The sequence below is a fragment of the Stegodyphus dumicola genome, chromosome 5 (assembly GCF_044657685.1).
Source record: "Stegodyphus dumicola isolate Sdum_Otavi_A_Nest chromosome 5, ASM4465768v1".
In the NCBI taxonomy this organism is placed as follows: Eukaryota; Metazoa; Arthropoda; class Arachnida; order Araneae; family Eresidae; genus Stegodyphus; species Stegodyphus dumicola.
In genome coordinates, this window is record NC_140772.1 from 216,794,896 (window position 1) to 216,815,940 (window position 21,045).

At 33.2% G+C, this 21,045-nt stretch overlaps 2 protein-coding genes across 2 annotated transcripts in view; one reads left to right on the plus strand and one right to left on the minus strand.

The window, feature by feature from the left end:
- The window catches only part of LOC118188433 (uncharacterized), a 49,972-nt gene extending 30,394 nt beyond the window's left edge, over window positions 1-19,578 (minus strand). The window contains exons 1-2 of the mRNA XM_085816378.1: window positions 19,206-19,578; window positions 15,658-15,706 (exon numbers count right to left, since the gene is read on the minus strand). Coding sequence (XP_085672504.1) covers window positions 15,658-15,706; window positions 19,206-19,346 — 190 coding nt within the window. The 5' untranslated portion in view covers window positions 19,347-19,578. The remainder of the gene's footprint in view (window positions 1-15,657; window positions 15,707-19,205) is intronic.
- A 767-nt stretch (window positions 19,579-20,345) lies between these two features.
- The window catches only part of CHMP2B (Charged multivesicular body protein 2b), a 52,129-nt gene continuing 51,429 nt past the window's right edge, over window positions 20,346-21,045 (plus strand). Inside the window, exon 1 of the mRNA XM_035359905.2 lies at window positions 20,346-20,522. Within this exon, the coding sequence (XP_035215796.1) occupies window positions 20,489-20,522 (34 nt within the window). The 5' untranslated portion in view covers window positions 20,346-20,488. The remainder of the gene's footprint in view (window positions 20,523-21,045) is intronic.

Genomic DNA, 21,045 nt, shown 5'->3' on the forward strand with positions numbered 1-21,045 from the left:
GTTGAAATTTCCTGAAAAGGATGAGAATTTAGAAATTTCAGCGGATGCTTCGGATTATGCGGTTTGGAGCGGTACTTTGCAAAATCAGCAGCCCGTGGCATTTTTTAGCCGAACTTTAAATCAAACACAAAGAAACTATTCCGCGACCGAGAGAGAGGCACTTGCAGTTCTGTTAGCAGTGCAAAAGTTCCGAGTCTATTTTGGAAAGGCGCCAATAACAGTGTACTCTGATCATGCGGCGGTAACTAGATTGTACTCAGGGAAAAACTTATCCCCAAGGTTAATAAGATGGGCACTCAAGCTACAAGAATTTAATCTGGTAATCAAGCATACCCCCGGAAAGGAAAATATCGTAGCAGATGCCCTATCAAGAATTAAAATAGATGAACAAGGTAATACTGTAAAGGTGGCAATGCTCACAGCATGTACAATAAATTCCCGAGAAACTGTAATAACCGAACTGGGTAAGGATCCTGAGTTTGGAAGCATTTATGAGTATTTAAAGGATCCTGAAAATTTTAGCCACCAAGATATTGTGGCGATAAGAAACAGGGCGGCCCATTACGAACTAATAGATGGTCTATTATTCTATACAAAAACTACGAATTCCAACAACGAATTTCGATCTGTTAACCCAGCTAGTCTTAGATTAAATATCCTGCAGGAGCTCCATGACAGCCCTTTAGCTTCTCATGCTGGTATTCGAAAAACTATCCAACGCGTACGCGAGGCAGTCTATTTTCCTGAACTGCAAAAGTTAACAAGGGCGTATGTCCAGTCCTGCCCAACATGTCAAGCAGTTAATTATATTAATTTCCGCCCGGCCGGGTTTCTAAATAGTATTAAATCCGAATTTCCAAATGAAATAATTGGCATCGATTTATTGAGCCCTTTCCCAAAAAGTCAGTTAAATAAAAGTGGCTATCTCCTTGTTATGGTTGATCATTTTAGTAAATGGACCGAAATTGTTCCCTTAAAACGAGCCTCCGCGAAATTAGTTACTGATTCTATTTTAAATAAATATATTTTAAAATACGGGGCGCCCCTAAAAGTTATATCGGATAATGGTCCTCAATTTGTAAGTAATGTATTTGAAGACATGTGCCAAAAACTGGGCAAACGTCATTTAAAAATGGTCCCGTATCGGCCGCAATCAAATATAGCGGAACGGGTCAATAGAAATATAGTGAAAATTATCCGTAGTTATGTTAAAAATTTTCATAAAAGCTGGGATAACTATGTCAATGCGTTTGCTTTCGCCCTTAGGACCGCAAAACATGATACAACGGGCAAAACTCCTGCTGAGTTATTTTTAGGCAGAAAGATTATAACGCCGTTAGATAAATTATTTTATGTGCAACAAAGAGCCCCAGAATTTAAAATGGGTGATATAGAAAAACTAATTAAGGAAGCAAAGAAGAATACTGAAGTAGCACAGAGAAAACAAAAACTATATTACGACTTGAAACGACGGGGAATAACTTATAAAGTAGGGGATGAAGTTTTAAAAATTAAGCATTCACTTTCTTCAGCACCAGAAGATAAAACTGCCAAATTTTTTCCACGATTTGAAGGACCATTTTTATAGAAAAAATAACTCACGCTGTAGTAGTGTTAAAAGCGAGAAATGGTGAAACCTGCTCCGCAAACATTGATCAAATCAAACCCTACTATGATCGTAATAAAATGCAAATATTTTCAGATCTTTTGCAGGATCCGGCACGGCAGACACCGCAGGCACAAGCTCCAGAGGTGGAAAAACGACAAGTACAAGAGCAAGCCATTAAGAGGCAGGAGCAAGTGAAAAGAAAGTTTCCCCGCGGAAAAATTGAAGGTAGCAAGAAAAAGAAGCCGTTCCACTGTCCAGAAAAGAGAGTTCACGAACACCCCCAGAATGAAGAAGGGAGAAGGACGACGTATGCAAAGAGAACCAGGAGAAATGACGGCAACTATAACCCGGCTCTAAAACGAAAGATCTACTCATCCGACAGGACTCTCCGCAGCAAATGTCGCCGAACTGCGGAAGGGCCACCAGCGGCGGAGGAAAAGTTACAAATTTGAACGGCCAGCAACGAGGTCCAAGCAGGAACACGAAAGAAGTTTCCCGGTTCCGCCAAGACCAGCTGCCATCAAACGACCAAGACCACAGGCAGAAGCGAAAAAGAAGGTATTCAAGGGTGACCGAACTGGAGAAAAAAGAAAGCATCTAGAGGAAGGCACTGAAGGGCGAGCCCGTACAAGAAGGAGGATAAATCAAACAACTATCTGCACTACCTTTAAGGACTGGGCCCAGAAAAGAATGTCCGAATATCACAAAGATAAGTAAAATTTTATGTTACTTTGCAAACTTAAGTTAATCTTTCATTCTTACTGCAAGTGGCAGATTTCAAGAAGTTTTACCTCGTGCGAGGTCTACCTTTATCGCCAAAAGGGCGAGAAATGAGTTGTTACCGATTTTGGTATTATGTTTTTCAATTACTCGCGCGTAAAACTAAAGTTGATGTATAATAGCGTTGTGTAAAGACTTAAATATTGTAAAACGTTATTGTATAAATATTATTTAAAACATTCTGGCAAGAAAGAAGTTTTAGTCTGGAAGACTTTTTGAAATGTATTATTTCAATGTAGAAAGAATTGGCACTTGCTTTGAAAAGAATAGAAGTTAACAATGTACTACTAATGTATGTTTTCAAATGTATAAAATTAACGGCATGTTAATATGTTCTTATATACAATGTGAACTGTTATTTTAAATGTTAAGAAATACTATGATATGGTAAAAGTGAAAGTAACGTTAAAATTTTTTTTTATTCGTGTGACTGTAAAAAGACTAAATCATGGTGAATATGTGTTAAAGGTTGAATGATGTAGTTAGGCTCTCTGATGCTACACTTCAGAGTTAGGCACTTTCAGAATAGTACCTCAGGGTTTAGAGTTGAAATTAGGGTGTGTTACGAGGTCTTGGTATGTTGAATTTTAACACGTTAGTGTTTTGATTGTAGGAGGAAGTGTTGAACACATAGACATAAACACATTCGTGTTTGGTGTTCTTTTACAACACATGTCAGAGAGCACGGGGAGAGATAACTAAAATAGTCATGAATGAAATAAGAATGTTAAGAGAAATATAATTATACATGTTACTTGCCATTTCATTGTGTAACATTTCATTAAACTAGTTTTCCTTCCAGATCTCTGGAAGGAACCAGATTTGAATAAAAGCTCCTGTTTAGATGCAGTACAGATGAAAAAAACTGTGTGTCCTGGGAGCTGCTATTGTAAAAACAAATTTCTTTCTTTTAAATTTCTACTTTCTAGCGAAAAATGTTTGTAAAAGATTGGCCTTGCGTTAGATAGATTCTAGAGCTAAAAGTTTTTTCAACAAGGTCGTTTTAGACCTCAGTTTCAAACTAATTAACTCTGGCGGGAAGTATGTAAGGATCTTAAGTTTTACTAACGTTTATTTTATTTTAAATCTTTACTATCACTTCTTATTTTCTACTTCCGGCCAGAATTATAAAAGTTAAAGTTTTTATGCAAAATTTGTCTGGCGAACGCCAAGTATTTAAGTTGTGGCTTTTTGCCAAGCGAGAGAGAGGAAGCAGTTAGTCGAAGCAGGCCGCTTACCTTAGAAGTTTTACTCAGTTGCTGGTTGCCGTCCAGGCCAGAGGTTTTAATCCTCTTGATAATTTTTAAACGTATTGTAGTGTTCACAGTTCTCTGTACTACATACGCTTCCTGTTAATATAAGGCCAATCTTCCACGTTTATTATTTTAAAGTTAAATTAGAGTTTAGTTTTATTTTTATACTTTTACGTTTTGACCCCAAGTAGCGGGTCTGTGTATTTCCGAAGTACGGAAGTTATTGTAAATAGAGAAAAATAAAGGGTTTTGTATACCCTTCTTGTGTATCTTGTCTACTTCCCACAATTGTTGAACATAGCTTTAGTAAGCTCTCTGTTCCGAGTCAGGTCCTTGCATGTTCCCGAAGAAGGTTAGACGGAACATTGAACCTGATAGAATGACTAAACTCAGGCTAAAATGACCAGGTAGTTTAAGCAAAGCTCGACAAAAGGTAAGACCGATGGAATTGGATATACAGCATTCTACAGTTACTCAGAATCTGCAGCAATAACCAGAACTTCTCGACAGACAAATTCTTTTAGCATCAAAGATAAGAGAAAATCGTGTGTCATCGCTGAATATCGTATGGCTGCAATCCAGGAATACGTTCCAAACTTCACGATCATGATATCAGAGAAAACATTGCTATCGATTCCCAGGAGTTAGTGGCAGATGTTGTAATAGGCACTGGCAACAGAATCTACCTCCTTCACATTTTCTTTCAAGGAGAGAGAAGTTGCCGATATAGTTACGGTCTCTATCTGTATAGGTGATTCTTTTGACGACTTGTCATCTAGACCGTTATGAATCTTTGTTGAGTAACAATATCGTCTGAATACTCAGACACTGCACTTTTGCTGGGTTAGGACGTGGCCTTCATGAAGGAAGAAGGCCATGACACTTGGGAAACATGGCGGCGCTTTACGTCCGATTTTGTCAAAGGAAAGTCATTTAGAATTGAATATTTTTAAGTATTCATCAGAAATATAAGCTTACTACATTATTTAATTAATTCAAGTAAGCTAACAGAAAAGATGCTTAATAAATTATTTGCATTTCTTAAGCTTTTTAAAGACATTTTAAATAGCTTTTCGCATAAATATAATTGAGGGAATCGATAAATGACAAGCTAACATTCTACAATGTTTTAAACAGTGACTGAAAATTCCTCCTGTCATAAAAAATTAGGAAGTGATTATAAAGTTAACAGTAATTATCATCAGTATTATACCTAAGCTCAAGTACTTAACTTATTTACGTTTCATAGTGAAAATCATTATAACAATCAACTGTTACATCTCCAACATATGCAAATGAAGAACTATATAAGTTAATTAATAAATGGGCTTAAGCGGACATGTGACATATCGACTGGCGAAATGCAACTATTTCGGGAGAAAGGTTATTACGATATAACTTTTCTCAAAATTAACGTATACTCTAAATTCTTTTTTCATTTAAAATAGACAGCTTGTAGATAATATAAAACACATAAAATATAAATTTAAAGCTTAATGTTTTTAAAAGCCAGTTGTTTAATTTCTCTTACCTTTGACGAATCTTTTGTGACAGTTTGGTACACTTTTCTTAAAAAATACCGCATCAAACTCCTCAGATTTTGCATGATGGTTAAAAACATATCATTTAAGAATAATAAGCAGTATTTTACATTTTACTTAAAAAGAAAAACATTAAAAATAAATTAGTCAAATGATTTGAAAATCATAGAAAAACATGGTATGAAATTTTTAATATAGCCAAAACTAATGATCATAAATCCTGCGTTAAAGGCGTTAAAATAAATAGTTAAGATAAACAACTGTGCAAAATTTAAACCTTCTAGGCTGAATAGTTTTCAAGAAAAGTGTACCGAAAGTTTAAAAAAAAAAAAAAAAAAAAAAAACCACGTTTTGAGAAAAACTGAAAAACAATTTAAATACTAATAATTTATAAAAAAAATCATTTTAATATTTTCCTGCACCATAATCACCTTGAACTAGCATTTCCGCATCTAGCTGTTTTTGTTTTATTAACTTACGTTTGTGGCCATTTTAGAAAGCTTTTGGTAAGCAAGATGGGCCTCACGAATTCTATCGCAATCTATTTTCGCAAAAACTTTACCGTATAAAACCCTGGTTGTATTCCCAGTAATTCCATTATTTATTGCGGCTTTGTGCACCATCATTAAAACATATTACCGCATCTAATAAACTAATTTTAACGTGATGACACTCACAAAAGCAGTTTTTGGTATACGTATCCAGATGCAATTATTAAAACTTTCATTCGTGTTTTGAGTTGTTGTTGTTCACTTGTCTGACGTATAGCAGCGCAAGAGCACCTGTCGTTGGCAACAGCCTTGAGCACCTTACAGGTGACAGTGCCATTTAGCTCAATTCCATCCCCAATTTTGATGGAAACACTTAGGGGGGGACGGTCTCCCACCCTTCTTCCCCTACCACCCATCTCTCGCGAGGACTTTCGGCTCACCGCATATTTCGGGTGCTTCCATGCCGCACGGACACTATACATTTACAAACATCAATACCTTCTCCGTGATTCGAGCCAGGGTCCTTCAGCACGGCAGTCAGCGTCGCTAACCACTATACCGGTTGAGCGGTAGGTTTTGACTTCTTCCATGAATGCAATTTGAGACTAGTTTTTTGGTCACAGAGACTGCTAAAGACTTCTTCTCAGCTAATAAAACAGGTTCTAACAAAGAGTGGGTATGAACATGCTTTTTACCAGCTTATATGACTTCTGTCATTTAAGTCTGATTTTCTTACAGACATCTGTCCCTTCTGACCTGGTGGGCCTGCTAGTGCTTGTTTAAACTTTTTAATGAAAGATTTCGGTATTTCTAAACATAGATAAATTGTATGTTTTTGGGATCCTCTCAGGCTACTTTATTTTTTTAGCCCAAAATTGAAAATTTGAAAATTTTGTATGACATATGCCCCCTTAAAATATTAAAAAACTATATTCCATCTTTTGTATTTTAGATAAAAAAATAACTTAATAAACAGCATACATGACTGCAATATTTAAAAAAAATAATTGTACTGTGTTTCAAAGTATAAATACCAAAAAAGGGGCGAAACGAAGCTTCAATTTGCAATTAATTAAAATTTATTTAGTGTTCTTAAATACTATACAATTAAAAGTGCAACAATTGTGATTTACACTATTTGGTAGTAATAATTATGTATCCTTAACATCATCTCTTTAAATCATATGCAAATGTATATGATATGATATGAGGGACGCAGCCGGACCCTCCTGGCAGACTTTACGTCGCCCTATGGCTTTTTACGGGCTGCGCCAGAGAAAGCTAGAAACAACACCTTCAACAAATCTTCAAGCAACACCTTTATAAAGAAGAACATAACTAAAAAACAAAATTAAAATTAAAATCCCTACTGCAAACTTATCATGATTAATCTTCTCCATCATTTTCCTGGCAAATTTTTTCAGTCTTTTAAAATCATTTAAAATATCCTATTTATTAAAAACATCATTTTTCTTAAACTCGTTCCTGATATCAGTAAAATATTTACATGTTTTCACATAATGCTTCGCAGAGCCCCGTTCTTTGCAGATATTATAGAGGTCAGACTCTTGTAATTTAAACCTTTTAAAATAGAAAGGAAAACGGCCATTACCTGTAATGATTTGGTTAACGTCAATGTCTGAATAACATAAACCTTTTTTAAGTTTGACAAATTTCATATAAGCTTTATTTCGATCAGACTTTTCCCATTCTTCGCTCCATTTATCATAAATATATTTTTTCATAATAGTCACAGCTTTCCTTGTCGATACTTGTACATCAATATCACAAGCATTAACATCGGTAATTGCCTCCATGGCCAGTGCTTCCGCCCTCTCATTTCCAAAATGTCCAACTTGTGCCTTCACCCAATTAAACGCAAAAATTTTGATTTTCTCTCAAGTCTTTATATAATTCTCTAATATCTACCATTAAAGAGTTGTCCTGATCAGGTGGTGAAAGAGCTTGAAGAACTGTCAGATTGTCAGAATAAATATGTATATCATATTTCCCTTTAAGAGTCTTCTTAATCCATTTCAGTAAATAAAAAATAGCCTTAGCTTCCGCTTGATAAACTGAGTTAGAAATATTGAGTTTGCATTTCTTATTCTCAATCTCTGTTCCATAATAATATATAACACATGCGAAAGCAATGGCGTCTCCCAGACCTGACCCGTCTGTATAAATGTCAATTTCTCCTATTTTTGGATCATCCAAATAATACCGAATAAAATTTTTTTCAACAGCGCGAAAAAATTTTAAAATTTTTTTTCAGCATTTTTTTCAGTGAATCAAATTTAAATCAAATTTTTCAAAGGTACACCGCGTTACAATAGAATGCAAATGTATATACTTATTTCTAGTTTTTGTAGTTTAAGATAATGGTATCATGATCATTTTTAAAAATTTGTATTTTTATAAATAAGTAACCATTATTTGCACACTGTTCAGAAGATCTTTGAATAATATACTCAATGAGTTTATAACGTTGCGCGCCTCCAACTTGCACGCAACCAAGGGTGACTGTGAAAGCTTATATAAACCACAGAGTCTTGTAAAGGGTTTAAGTCCCTTTTTATTCAACGTAATAAATTACAATTGCGTCCTCTTGACGCTTACAAACTGTGCCAACTTGGCAGTCAAAATAAAAATAATAACCTGAAAAGAAAGTAAAGACAAGATTCTAACTACGAGGTTCTCTAAAATAACTAACTCACCGCGTTTTACAATACCGCTGCTAATTCAGCAGACTTGAAGCTCACTGGAACAATTACCACTACTTCCCGCCAAGCACATAGGCCGCAACGCGGGGTTCTTCAATTCTCGCTAACTACCTCCGCGCTCGCTAAGTAAGAAAATCTCTCACACCGAACTCGTTTCCTTCTATTTAAATCAGAATACTTCCGCTGATAATTTGAATCCTTGCGCGTTCTACTCAAATTTACATATTCTGGCATTGGCAGTTCCAGGGGAAAGTAAGGCTTGACAGGAAAGATAGTTTAAACTTAAAATAAATGTTAGTTAAAATAAATATAAACCCTACAAGTTCTTATATGCACTAAAATCTGTTAAAATCTTCATTACACAAAATATCATAATATTTTCTTTTTGATTTATAATTTCCTTGTTATTCCAAGCAAATAACAAATTAAGCAATGAAAATAAAACTATACTTAAATAAATAAAACTATACTATAAATTTAATAGCAGAAATCATAAATTCAAAAGCGTTCATATTTATAGTGGTTTCTTAACATCCCTATCTATCCCTAGCTCACCGAGAAATAGTTTATATATATATATATATATATATATAATTAAAATAGATATTGAAAAGCTAATAAGTAAAGTGCAGTAAGACCTATTTGGTCTGAAAAATTTTGCGCAAAATGCTGCAAAAATATGAAATAATAGGAAGAAATATTGTAGAGAGCTTGCTAAAAAGTTACCAGGAGCTGTGGCTCCAAGAAATAGTTCAACGGAGTAATTTTTTTTAAAAAAATTAACATGGAAGTAATTTTTAAAAATATTAACATGGAAAGGGAAAAAAAAAGAGCTTACACGCGAAATAAAATACAGAACAAAAAACTGTTAAAATCAATTATTGAAAACATGTGAATGCACAAAAAAAGGGCAAAACCTATCGATGTGATATGTGAAAAGTTAACACTTATATAAAAAAAAAACTGATCAACGGAACAAGTTAAAACAAAATTAAAACATAATAATACAACATAAATTTCAAAAACTATAAAATCATTATAATTACAAAGCGGAAAATGGTAAATTAGCCCAATTGGACCTCCAACCAGGCTTTTCAAGGGCAAAATTAGTTGAATGTCGAATCATGCTAACACCATTACGCGTTTCGCCGAAACAGACAATTGAAGCTCTTGTTTGACGAAAAAATTTTTTTTTAAATTATATGAATTGTCCCGAAAAAATCTTTTTCGAGCTTCAATTCTCTGTTCTATTTTCTCGACGTGTCCGCAGAAAAAACACATTAAGGTGTAAGAAAAGGTAAATGCAACACGGAGCAAAACAAAATTTAAATTAAAATTAAAATTAAATTAATAGCGGTTTGCTATTAGTCAAATTATACAATAACGCACGGGCTGGTCCTGCTAGCTTAGAGAATAAAACCTTTATAAATATTATGGTTCTGAAATCAAAATCTAAAGAAATTAAATACTGGTGAAAAACAAACGTCGTGGGTCTTGCTAAGACCAAGAAAAAGATATTAAAAAGCACAAAAAAACTTTTTCTTACACCTTAATGTGTTTTTTCTGCGGAAGCGTCGGGAAAATGGAACAGAGAATTGAAGCTCCAAAAAGATTTTTTCGAGACAATTCATATAATTTAAAAAAAAATTTTTCGTCAAACAAGAGCTTCAATTGTCTGTTTCGGCGAAACGCGTAATGGTGTTAGCTTGATTCGACATTCAACTAATTTTGCCCTTGAAAAGCCTGGTTGGAGGTTCAATTGGGCTAATTTACCATTTTCCGCTTTGTAATTTTTATGATTTTATAGTTTTCGCAATTTATGTTTTATTATTATGTTTTAATTTTGTTTTAACTTGTTCCGTTGATCAGTTTTTTTTATGTAAGTGTTAACTTTTCACATATCACATCGATAGGTTTTGCCCTTTTTTTGTGCATTCACATGTTTCCAACAATTGATTTTAACAGTTTTTATTTCGCGTGTAGGCTCTTTTTTTTTTTTTTTTTTTTTTTTTTTCCACCTTTCCATGTTAATATTTTTAAAAATTACTTCCATGTTAATATTTTTTTTTTTAATTACTGCACTGAACTATTTCTTGGAGCCACAGCTCCTGGTAACTTTTTAGCGAGCTCTCTACAATATTTCTTCCTATTATATATATATATATATATATACGTTTGGTGCGGTAGATTTCAGCTAAAAACAGAAATGGACAACTAGATGTGCTAGCAATGCCACATACAAAATTTCAATGTTTTACGGCTGATGGTTTTGGTTTATACGATATAAATACATACGTACCTACAGACGTCACGAAAAAATTCTATTAAAATCCATCTTAAATTCGCTTCACAATCCATTTTGGAAAAAAGAATCCTTTATTCTGCAGTACGTAAAGATATCGAACAAAAATTCTTTCAAATGAGTGAAAATGTATATTTTTGTTGAAATATGATACCAGAAATTTTTTGCAATTATAACACTCCCTTCGTATACAAGGAAGTGGAAAAAATAAAACTGCAGTTTACAATTAATGTCATAAAAATACTAAATGCCATTTAATTTGTTTTTAGTTTTCTTTGTTTGAAGCATTTACTATCTGCTAAAACGTTTGTGTAATTATATAAACAAGTCTTTTCCGATGTATTCAATATTTTTATGACAATGTTAAAGAAATTACAATTGTAAAATTTGAAAATTTCGTCGCCAGGTAGTCTACTGTTAATCACTACACATTATTTTTTTTTTTTAATGAGAGCTTAATGCAGATTTTGGCATTTTTTAAATTCGTTTCATTTTCTTTGACTATAAGTGCTCTAAAAATGCAATAATTATGGATTTAATATTAAACACTACTAATGTGGATGAATCTAAATATTTGCACTTATCTTTGGTTTCTGCTGTTTGGGATAATGGAAGATTATCATAATAATTGACGGAAAGTCAATTAGTTATCCGAATTTAATAATTTTTCTTTGCGGATTGTACACATAAATTTCAAACAATGCATATAGTAGCCAGCTATGTGTATTAAAACTCGCTGTTCATTTATTTACATTTAAGTCCACATCACTTCGAGTATCGTCAAACATAAAATGATCACATGTCACTAAATGTTAAATGACATAAAAAAGTCGTTTAATTTGGACAACATATCTGACTGTGATGTCACTACACGTTTTGCTAGAACTTTTCACTCATTCATTAAAATGTCCTTTGCAATCAGATGAAATGCACTACCTCATATCTGATGGTGCAAACCAAATCGAGATTCCAATTGATCAGTTTAAGATTTACCTGTCGGTATATGCTGCGTTCCATTTTACAGAAAGGACTTACTTACAGGTATTATGTATTCAATGGCGTAACTAGAACTTTTGGGTCCTTATACCAAAAAATTCTGCCGTCGCTTCCCCATGATTTCCAGCATTCCAAGAAAAAGGGTTAAAAAGAATGAGGGATCCAAAGAGCCGACTTTTTGAGTAATGACTAGTTTTAATTCAGGATTAACTATTTAGGAATATAAACATGTGTTACAAAGTGGAAGATGCATAATAGTAATTTACTTACAGAAAAAATTCTGTAGTGCCATTCACCATTCTTTTTTTCTTTCTATATTTTTTAGGTTAACAATGTTTAAAATGGGTGAAAATTTGGGCCTTGATCATAGCCTGAGCTTAAGGCATTAGTTATCCTAAGACGATTTGGAAGGTTAATGTCTATCTATCTCTATTCTATATCAATCATGATGATAATATTAGTGCAATCGGGGCTTTTCAAAATAATTGTTTCATTACAATGAGTACAATGAGTGTTATGAAAGGCCAAGGTTGATGGGAATAATAAAAGATCGCTTCCTGAAACTAAGTGTTCTGAGAATTTTAGCAAATACCTTCCAGGAATTCCTTTTTGAGTTCTCCTTAGAAGTTCTTTGTCTCTAGTGAACTACAAGGGGTCCTGATCTTCCATACCTTGATTTTTTCCACATTTACCCAATACTAAGCTTTATCTTAAGTCACAATAAGTCTCAGCACAAGACTTTCGTCAGTTACCACTAAAGATCCTCATCATTAATAATTTGAAACCACTCGTCTTGAAGTTTTGAGTACATAACAGAGTAGTACAGTTGGTTTTCTGCATTTCTAAGGGTGTGTTATATTATTTTATTCATATTTTAGCGAAGCGATTTTTTGTTTAAAATGTAAACTTGTAATTGTAGTTTGTCGTAGAAGAACCTTAAGTGCCCTCAAAGGTTTTGGCCTTTATGCTGCAGCATCCTAGTATGCCCCTATTTACGCCACTGCATGTATTTTATAATTTGGTATCAAAGCAAAAAATGTCTCTTCACTTAAACATCCACAACGTGGTTTTAATTTTATAATCTGCGATGTTTCCAACCACAATATAAAGTTCTTAAAAACTTTAAATTTTTATTTGACATTGATTTTAACACACAGCTGTTTGGATTAGCGAAAAATAATCCTTTTTAACACTAAACAAGAAACTATACTGACAAAATTAACCCTAAAGAAGAACGTCCGCGCACCTCCTGGTAATTACAAGACTAATGGTAGAAAAGCACGATGAACAGCAAGGATTACTCATCTCTGAGCTGCTTGACGAGTGTCATGACAAAGAACTTTTGGTATGGTCTTCTCTCTTCACAAAGCCACGGTTCGACATGGAAGCAAAAACAACGCGTGCTGCATGAGTCCTTCAAGATCAACCTCACTGATCAAATGCATAGAGCAGTTGTCTTCAGTCTGTGTTCCACGGAATCCAGAGATTCAGTGAGGCAAAATAAAAATTAGAAAAGAAAATTATAAAGCACTCACATTAGTTGATTAATATTTATTAAGTAAAAAATTTAAAGATACATATAGTTACCGTTGAAAATTAATCAGAAGCTTTGTGTAGGGACTACCGATATGGGTAACGCGACATCAGCAGTGATGTACCTGCGGGACTAGCTCCATTTCTTTCACTATTCAATCGAATTGCAAGCAAAAATATTTCTCACATAGCTATAAATGTTTTAATATCATTCAGAACAACGTATTTAATGAACAATTTTTTCAATGAAAATGGCAGCAAAAGCAAAATACCAAAACAAATTAAATGCAAAATCGACTGCGCTGAGTCTTAACAGAGTTAGAAAGTTTGCGTAAAAAAATATAATCACGGCCCTATCATTTAATATAATGTAAAGGCAGGTGCTACCTTGAGCATGAATGCTATTAATGAGTAAACTGCATTTATTTTATGTTAAAATTTCTTAATAAAAAACAATAATTTTCTTGTACATAAAGTACTTAGAACATACTGATCTACTTTAAATATTGATTTAAGATACATTTTTCTAAGGGTGGGATCGGCTTCCCCAAGAAATCCATCTAGTTCTTATTCCGTGAGTCGACAAAGTTTGAAGACCACTAGTATAGAGCATGCGTAAAAGTAAACCTATTTCAAGATCTTTATTTTAAACATAATACCTTCAATTCTGTGGCTTGTCAGCAGAGTTCAAGTTGAATGTCTCATGCGTCTGAATGCATGTATAGAAGCCAGCCTTATTCATCTGTAGAAATAATAGGGGGACCGGAAAGTAATGCCGTTTCTGCGCATGTCAACAACAACATGCTAAGGGTAGAAGTGGAAGCAAATCCATGTCAGACACACTTAACCAACCTATAGTCGACCATCCAAGAACATTTAAAGCAGAATGGAAAAATAAGGAAAGCAGGTGTTTGCGTCCCCCATAATCCGTCCGAAAAGAACAAAGCCAACCTATCCATCACATGCAACGTTTGCTTCGGCACTATACAGAACCGTTTTTTGATCGTTTGATTAGTGGAGACAAAAAATAAGTCCTATAGGATAATCCAAAACTCAAAAGGCACAAAGGGTTTACATCCCGAAAAGACGCTCCTTGATTTTTTTGGTATTCACGGAATTGTTCATTTTGAATTGTTGAAACCTAGAAAAACTGTTAATGCATACCCTTATTGGGAAAAATTGGATCTAGTGAACCAATCTTTAATCGAAAAATATCTGGCGATTGTCAACGGAAAAGGCGTTATTCTGCAACACGACAATGCAAGACCGCACTGTGCAAGACAAACACTGGAAAAATACAATGAATTGGGGTGGGAGGTACTGCCTCACTCACCATATTCGCCCGATATCGCACCCTCGGATTTCCATTTATTCCGATCCCTGCAACATTTTCTTAGTGACAAAAAATTTGGATGATGCCCAAAATGCCACCTCGAGATATTTTACTCAAAAACCAATTGAATTTTATTGGCCTGGGATTGAAATTGGCCTACTAGATGGCAAAAGGTTGCTGATAACGAGGGTGATTATTATTGATCAAAAATAAAAACTTGTTACAAATTTATTCGTTTGAATTTAATCTAAGAAAGCGACATTACTTTCCGGTCCCCCTATTAACTTGCTTCCTTGAAGGCAATGGTGAATCACTGCCCAGCTCGCTCATATGACTATACCCATCTTCGAGGCATTCCCATATGCGAGTGTAAATAACACTACCATGTAGGTACCCCAAATTTATACAGCAGCATGCGTTTTAGGATGGACTTTTTCACATGCCGTTTAGGGAAATTTGTGCGTTGATTAGCTGTGCCTTTTCTACTATTTTCAAATCTGATTTAAAGCAATTAATATACTTCGATGGTTTTAGGTAATTTCTCTAAATGCGCAGACCTTTTTGATACAAATGTAATTTCAAAAGAATATAATTTTAATTAATTAGAAAATGTCTAAACTTCGATCTAAAATAATCATGCAGACATATGGTTGTAATTTATTGAAATATTTTGCAAGCTCTGTCAGATAGTTTGCAGACTTTTAGATGTTTCTATTGCGTAAGTATTCATGTATTCCATGCAAGTTACAAATCAGAAACAATAGACAAAATAAATAAATAATAAACAGAAATGGGACTCTTAAATCACGTTTTAGTACTAAAAGATCATCAAATGGAACGAAAACAACACGTTGTCATGTGTAACTGCTTCTTCGTTGAGCGATGTACCTAATACGCAGAGCGTATTTTTATGAGTGACAAAAGTCAGTTAAATTTATGTCTCAAACTACACAGATATAACCTCTTTCTCTGGTTTCCAGAGCTTCCTACAGTTAAATCCTTTCAGTGGTAATTTTTTTATAATCTATATGAAGTAATCTCAATAAATTTGTTTAAATATAATCAAATGAGAAGATATTTCTGAAAAATATCTTACAAAATATCATTGCTACGTCTCCTTTTTTCAGATCATCCACACCAGCATCCTGAAATAAAATTAAACATACAAAGTCTATGAAAGAATATTTCAAATCCAATTTCAAGTTTCAGTAGTTTTTTTTATATGGCAAATTTTATATTTATATTTATATGGGCATGTCTATAATGTCGGGCTCTGCTTCTGAAAGCATTGACTGTGCTTATCCTCATTGAATCTTATAAATGTTATTCCAAGCCCTTAAAAATACTGTTTTGACTCAACATATACTGAAACCAAACCTTGAAACGAAGAAGTTCTAATGGAAACGAAATTTGTCCCAAGCGTTTGCCAAAAAATATCAGCAGATTTTACTTTCCTTCTTGTAGAAAAACAAACTTATGTTTCTCGAAGTGGATTGACTGAAATGTAGTCAAACCTCGTTAAGAAGTTACTCTTGGGACCAGGGGAAAAATTACATATTATCCGGAGTCACCTAGGTTACAAGAATAGGTATTTTTAATATAATGAACAAAATGAAAATAAAACCACATTTTTATTCATAACTCTCCTTAAGTATTAAAAATATAGATTTAAAAACTTTATACGAAAGAAGAAAATAAAATAATAAATAGCATATTAATGCCAAAAAATATTTTAAAATTTATAAATTTACATTTAATTATTTTTCGAATAACTGTCGATAATTTCTCTTTAAATTCAGCACAAAATTTGCAGTCTTTTGATAAAATTCAATTCTCAGTGCATACATTTAAGATAATATCTTAATTTCCCAAAGGGTAATATTCTGTTTGCAACTTTTTAAAAAATGTTCTTCAGGGTCATTTTTGTAGTTATCTTATCACTGTTAACACTAATAGCTCTGATATCCATTGTGACTGCCTCAGCTATCGCTTCACCTGATGTAGACACAATGCTTACTGTTGTAGACACAATGCTTAGTGAGACAGGAATTTCATGGACCACAGCAAACTCATCATCAGCTTTTCATGCATACAGGAATTAATTTTTTAAATATTGTTAAATATTCATTTCTTTCGCACACTGAAGAGAATAAAAAAAGGCCATGTTCCTAACTTATTAGTTAATAGCATTGAGAACGATGATATTAATTTATAAGTTGTAAATGACAACGGCTATATTGCAATGAATGTTTTCTTTCCACCATGTAACAATATGCGAATTTCCTTTTGTAAAATTGGTCAGTTATCTGATTGTTTAAAAACACTGTCTAACCCAACCTGCGGGTAAAGGAATGCGGTTAAAATACGAGCTGTAACAGAACATGAGAAACATATCTACCTGTCCCTTAAGAAACGAAGTTGCCTACTTTTGTTTCCTACATTAAAAGGTGGTAATTGATTTGATGGATTTTTAAGACATAGGAATGCAGTGTAATCTGAAAAATATTTTTGAATTGGATAAAAACCTGTTTTCCTTCCCGGCAAAAGGATTTTGGATTTGAATTATTCAGTTATGGCAAAGCACACGAGGGCTATCTGCCTAAAGGGAGGGATGCCTTTCGTGGAGGACTTTCTAAGGGAAACTGGCTCGTATAAACGTTACACATGGGGAAAACCACGAAAACGCCCATGCAGCCAGCCCGTTCGCGGGATTCGAACCTCAGACCGAACTACCAGCGTTCAGCGTCTTTACCGCTCGGCCGCTGGTGGGCCCTTCCCGGCAAAAGAATATTTTATTTGTACCATATGATCAGATAGGCGGACTCAGCATTTGAAAACTGACTTTGAGTATACATTACATGGAAATGAAACAGAACTTAGTCAGGAATAAAAAAGTGTGATTTATTAAACGGAGTAACCTACTATCGTGGTGGCATGTTAATATGTCTCAAAAAAAAAAAAAGAAAAAAAAGAAAAAGAAAAAAAGTCGTACGGCGTTAAATTAGGAAACCTGGGAGAGGGATGCATGACATCCTCACTGAAATTCGAATTCTACCTTTCCAGTGAGAGATAAGTTTTGTGTACTGCACGCAAAATTATACGCAGAATTTTCTGCGTCATTATATATTTTCTATTAGTATATATTCCTTCGATATAAGGTTACTCATATTTTTTCGTTCATATGACCTAACATGCATTTTATAATGCAATCCTCCTCATCCTATAATACACCCACCCAGCCTGCCCTTTGAGAGATAATGCTCTTTTTTTTCGTGATTTCTTGATAAAGCAACAAATTTAGCAAGTTTTTCTAAAGACGGAATCCCAGTACATACTTGAGACTCGCAATCTCGTTCAGTAAGAAATTGATGCTTTAGAAAAATTAAAGTTTAATTTTAAAAACTCAACCATCCAAAAAGTATTTGCATTACAGAAGGAGTTAAATAGGTACTTTTTTAGTAACAAGACGCAAAGTTTGTCAAGCATCAAGAAAAATTATCATACTCTTTGCTTATAATTAGGAACAACGAGTATGATCAAGCACCAGAAGCTACACCTTGGTTATACTAGGTAAGAAACTAGAGCTCCATATCTGATCAGCAGTCTATTTTTCAGATCCATGAAACTACATTTATGATGAACTAAATTTTGAGCTATATATATTTATGATTTAAATTATTGAAATTGCTGCTGTTAACTTCAACTTTATTTATTGCTTAACGGTAGTTAATTAGTTTAGGAAGGCAAAAAATCTTAACGCTCTACAGAAATCTCTTTTCTTTTTCATCCCCAAAGAAACACTGCGAAGGACGAAGTCCCACAGTATTTCTCATTTTGCTATTTTGCATTTTACCATAATCATTTTTCGTCCTTGCGTTCGATTCTATGAAATTGCATTTATGATTTGATTATGAAATTTATATATGTACTTCCAGCTCTTTAATTCTGTTGTAGAGTATAAGTTCTACGAATTGGAATATATGATGCATCAGATACTTGTGCAATAGTCGGTGTTCGACCAACTGTTTACTAGCAATAGAATTTCTTTTCTTAGTAGATCGACGAAACAAGTTTTTTTTCATTTCCGACAGGTATTGTTTGGAAGTCGCATTCAAAATGCCACCAATTTGTTATTATCCACAGCCTATCTCTGCATCTATATGAGTTCCACTAAATAAGGTGGCACTTCCGTTGAAGTAATTACTATTTCTTATTCCAACACTTTTTCTGATTTCTCTCGAACGAATTATCAGTTCTTGATCTAACATTTTGTGACCTTTTACAACAGTCACAAGATTAATGTATTGTCACTTAATGAACTTTCTAGGTGAGTTACAAACGCATGTATGCCGCCTAAATGATGATTAGATCTTATCTCCATTATACTTTGAGTCGTGATTAAAAAATGAGCGTATTATTTAACGATTGTTAATTTATTTGTCAAAAAAATGCAAAATTAGGTACTTCCTTATTAAACTACCACTATATTGGCCCTGTTGATAGTTAAAGACTACGTGTTACAAATTTAAGGAGAAAGTTTGCGAATTTTAAGGAATAACGACGGTTGCCGCTTTACTATGAAAGTACCCAATTTATTTCCACAGATTGAAAGAAGAAAATTTTTAGTTTCAAGAAATATTTTACCTTTATAATGATTGGAATTGGGCCTCCTCCCAATTTTCCTCCACTCGAATTTTTCTGGGAAATTTCATCCTGGCCTTGTAGGTAAAAGGTGATTTGAAGTAAAACAAAAAGTACAAGTAAAATTTTTTCATCAAACATCATAAGCGACGTGCCATAGCGTTCGGTATGCAAATAATATTTATAGACTTCTCACATAATTAGGCAAAATTTCTTCTCAAAACCTATTCAATTAAGTGTCAGACAGATATATAGTAATTTCTATTTCTTTTTCTTCCAAAATATTACTTAATCATATACAACAATTTTTTCATTGTAACTCTAATAATTTCTAAATCAAAGTTATTTTAGACAGACAGACAAAGTAGACAGATGTCTTATTTTGCACCCGCTATTTAATTTTTTTACAAGTACTTTTTTCAGTTAGAGTTAAATATCATTACCTAAACATTTTATCGTAACATTTGTACGATCAAGTAGCAAATTCAACAATTCTTTCAGTGCTTTCGCTTTAAAACAAAGCTAATGCATTTCATAACGCAGGATAGCTATTTAAAAGTTTCGGAACTGTGTATATGAATATGTCTAAATTTATTTTAGAAACTGTGTATATGAATATGTCTAAATTTATTTTAGAAACTGTGTATATGAATATGTCTAAATTTATTTTAGAAACTGTGTATATGAATATGTCTAAATTTATTTTAGAAACTGTGTATATGAATATGTCTAAATTTATTTTAGGATTTAATTTTTTCCCTGAATTTTGAGTATGAGTGAAATAAAATATTTCGGATATATGTTGCAAGCCTACCTTTGTTTCAAGTAAACACATAGTGCAGTTCTGTGAAATATATCTGTATAACACGAAAAATATTTGTACTATTTTTAGCTAAACAAAACAAACAAACAAAAAAAAAAAAAAAAAAAATATATATATGTACGAAAAACGAAAAGACTTCTACCTTTATCTGCGTCGTGAATTTCTTCTTTAACATCATTCATTGGAACAGAATACTTTAATACTTGAAAATAATCATCTGAACAAAATTGTTCCGAAATTCATCGTCATATTAGGAAAATAAGTAGTTCTCTGGGAGGAAACGTTTAAAAATTTAAGTTTCATAATTTATTAGAATAGGTTTGGCAACATTAGTCAGTAAACATTGCATAATTACAGTGACAGAATGTCATCAATATCATGTGAATAAAATTTTGTAAATTTTTCTGAAGCAAATTACATTTTTCGTTTGTTTTCAATTCGTTTTGTTGACTCTTTTTATAAAATGAGTTTTTTCTCGAAAAAACAAACTCCTGCAGGTACTAAAATCTTTTTTCGCAGCTTTTCTGAAGTGGTTTTTTTCTTTTTTTTTGAGGAATTTATGTAATATGTTTTTAAGAAAGTTAATGTAATAAAGGTGATATTTTAGCTGAGTAATTGACAATAATTTGATTTATTGGGAGTTTATAATTTTGTAAGTAACTGGTAAAATTCTTAAATCTAGTACTTGTTTTATTTTCGAGTTGCTAAATGAAACTTCTGATAATATTTCGGTATGAAATTTTATATGTCTCTTGAGAATTTTTTAGTATGAATGCGTATTGTGTTCATGTTTACTTGAGATATAATTTGCTTTCAACAGTTTTATATGTTGTTTAAATCATTGGTCTAGTTAAGGAACTGCATATTACTATCTACTTATTAGTCCTTACCCCGATTATAAAATCATAATATTAACAATCATAATTCCCCCATGAAATCAACTTTTATCTTTTAGTGCTTTTCCATGTGAGTTTAAGTTATAGACGAGATTTTCTGTTCAAAGAAAGATTGTGCGAAATT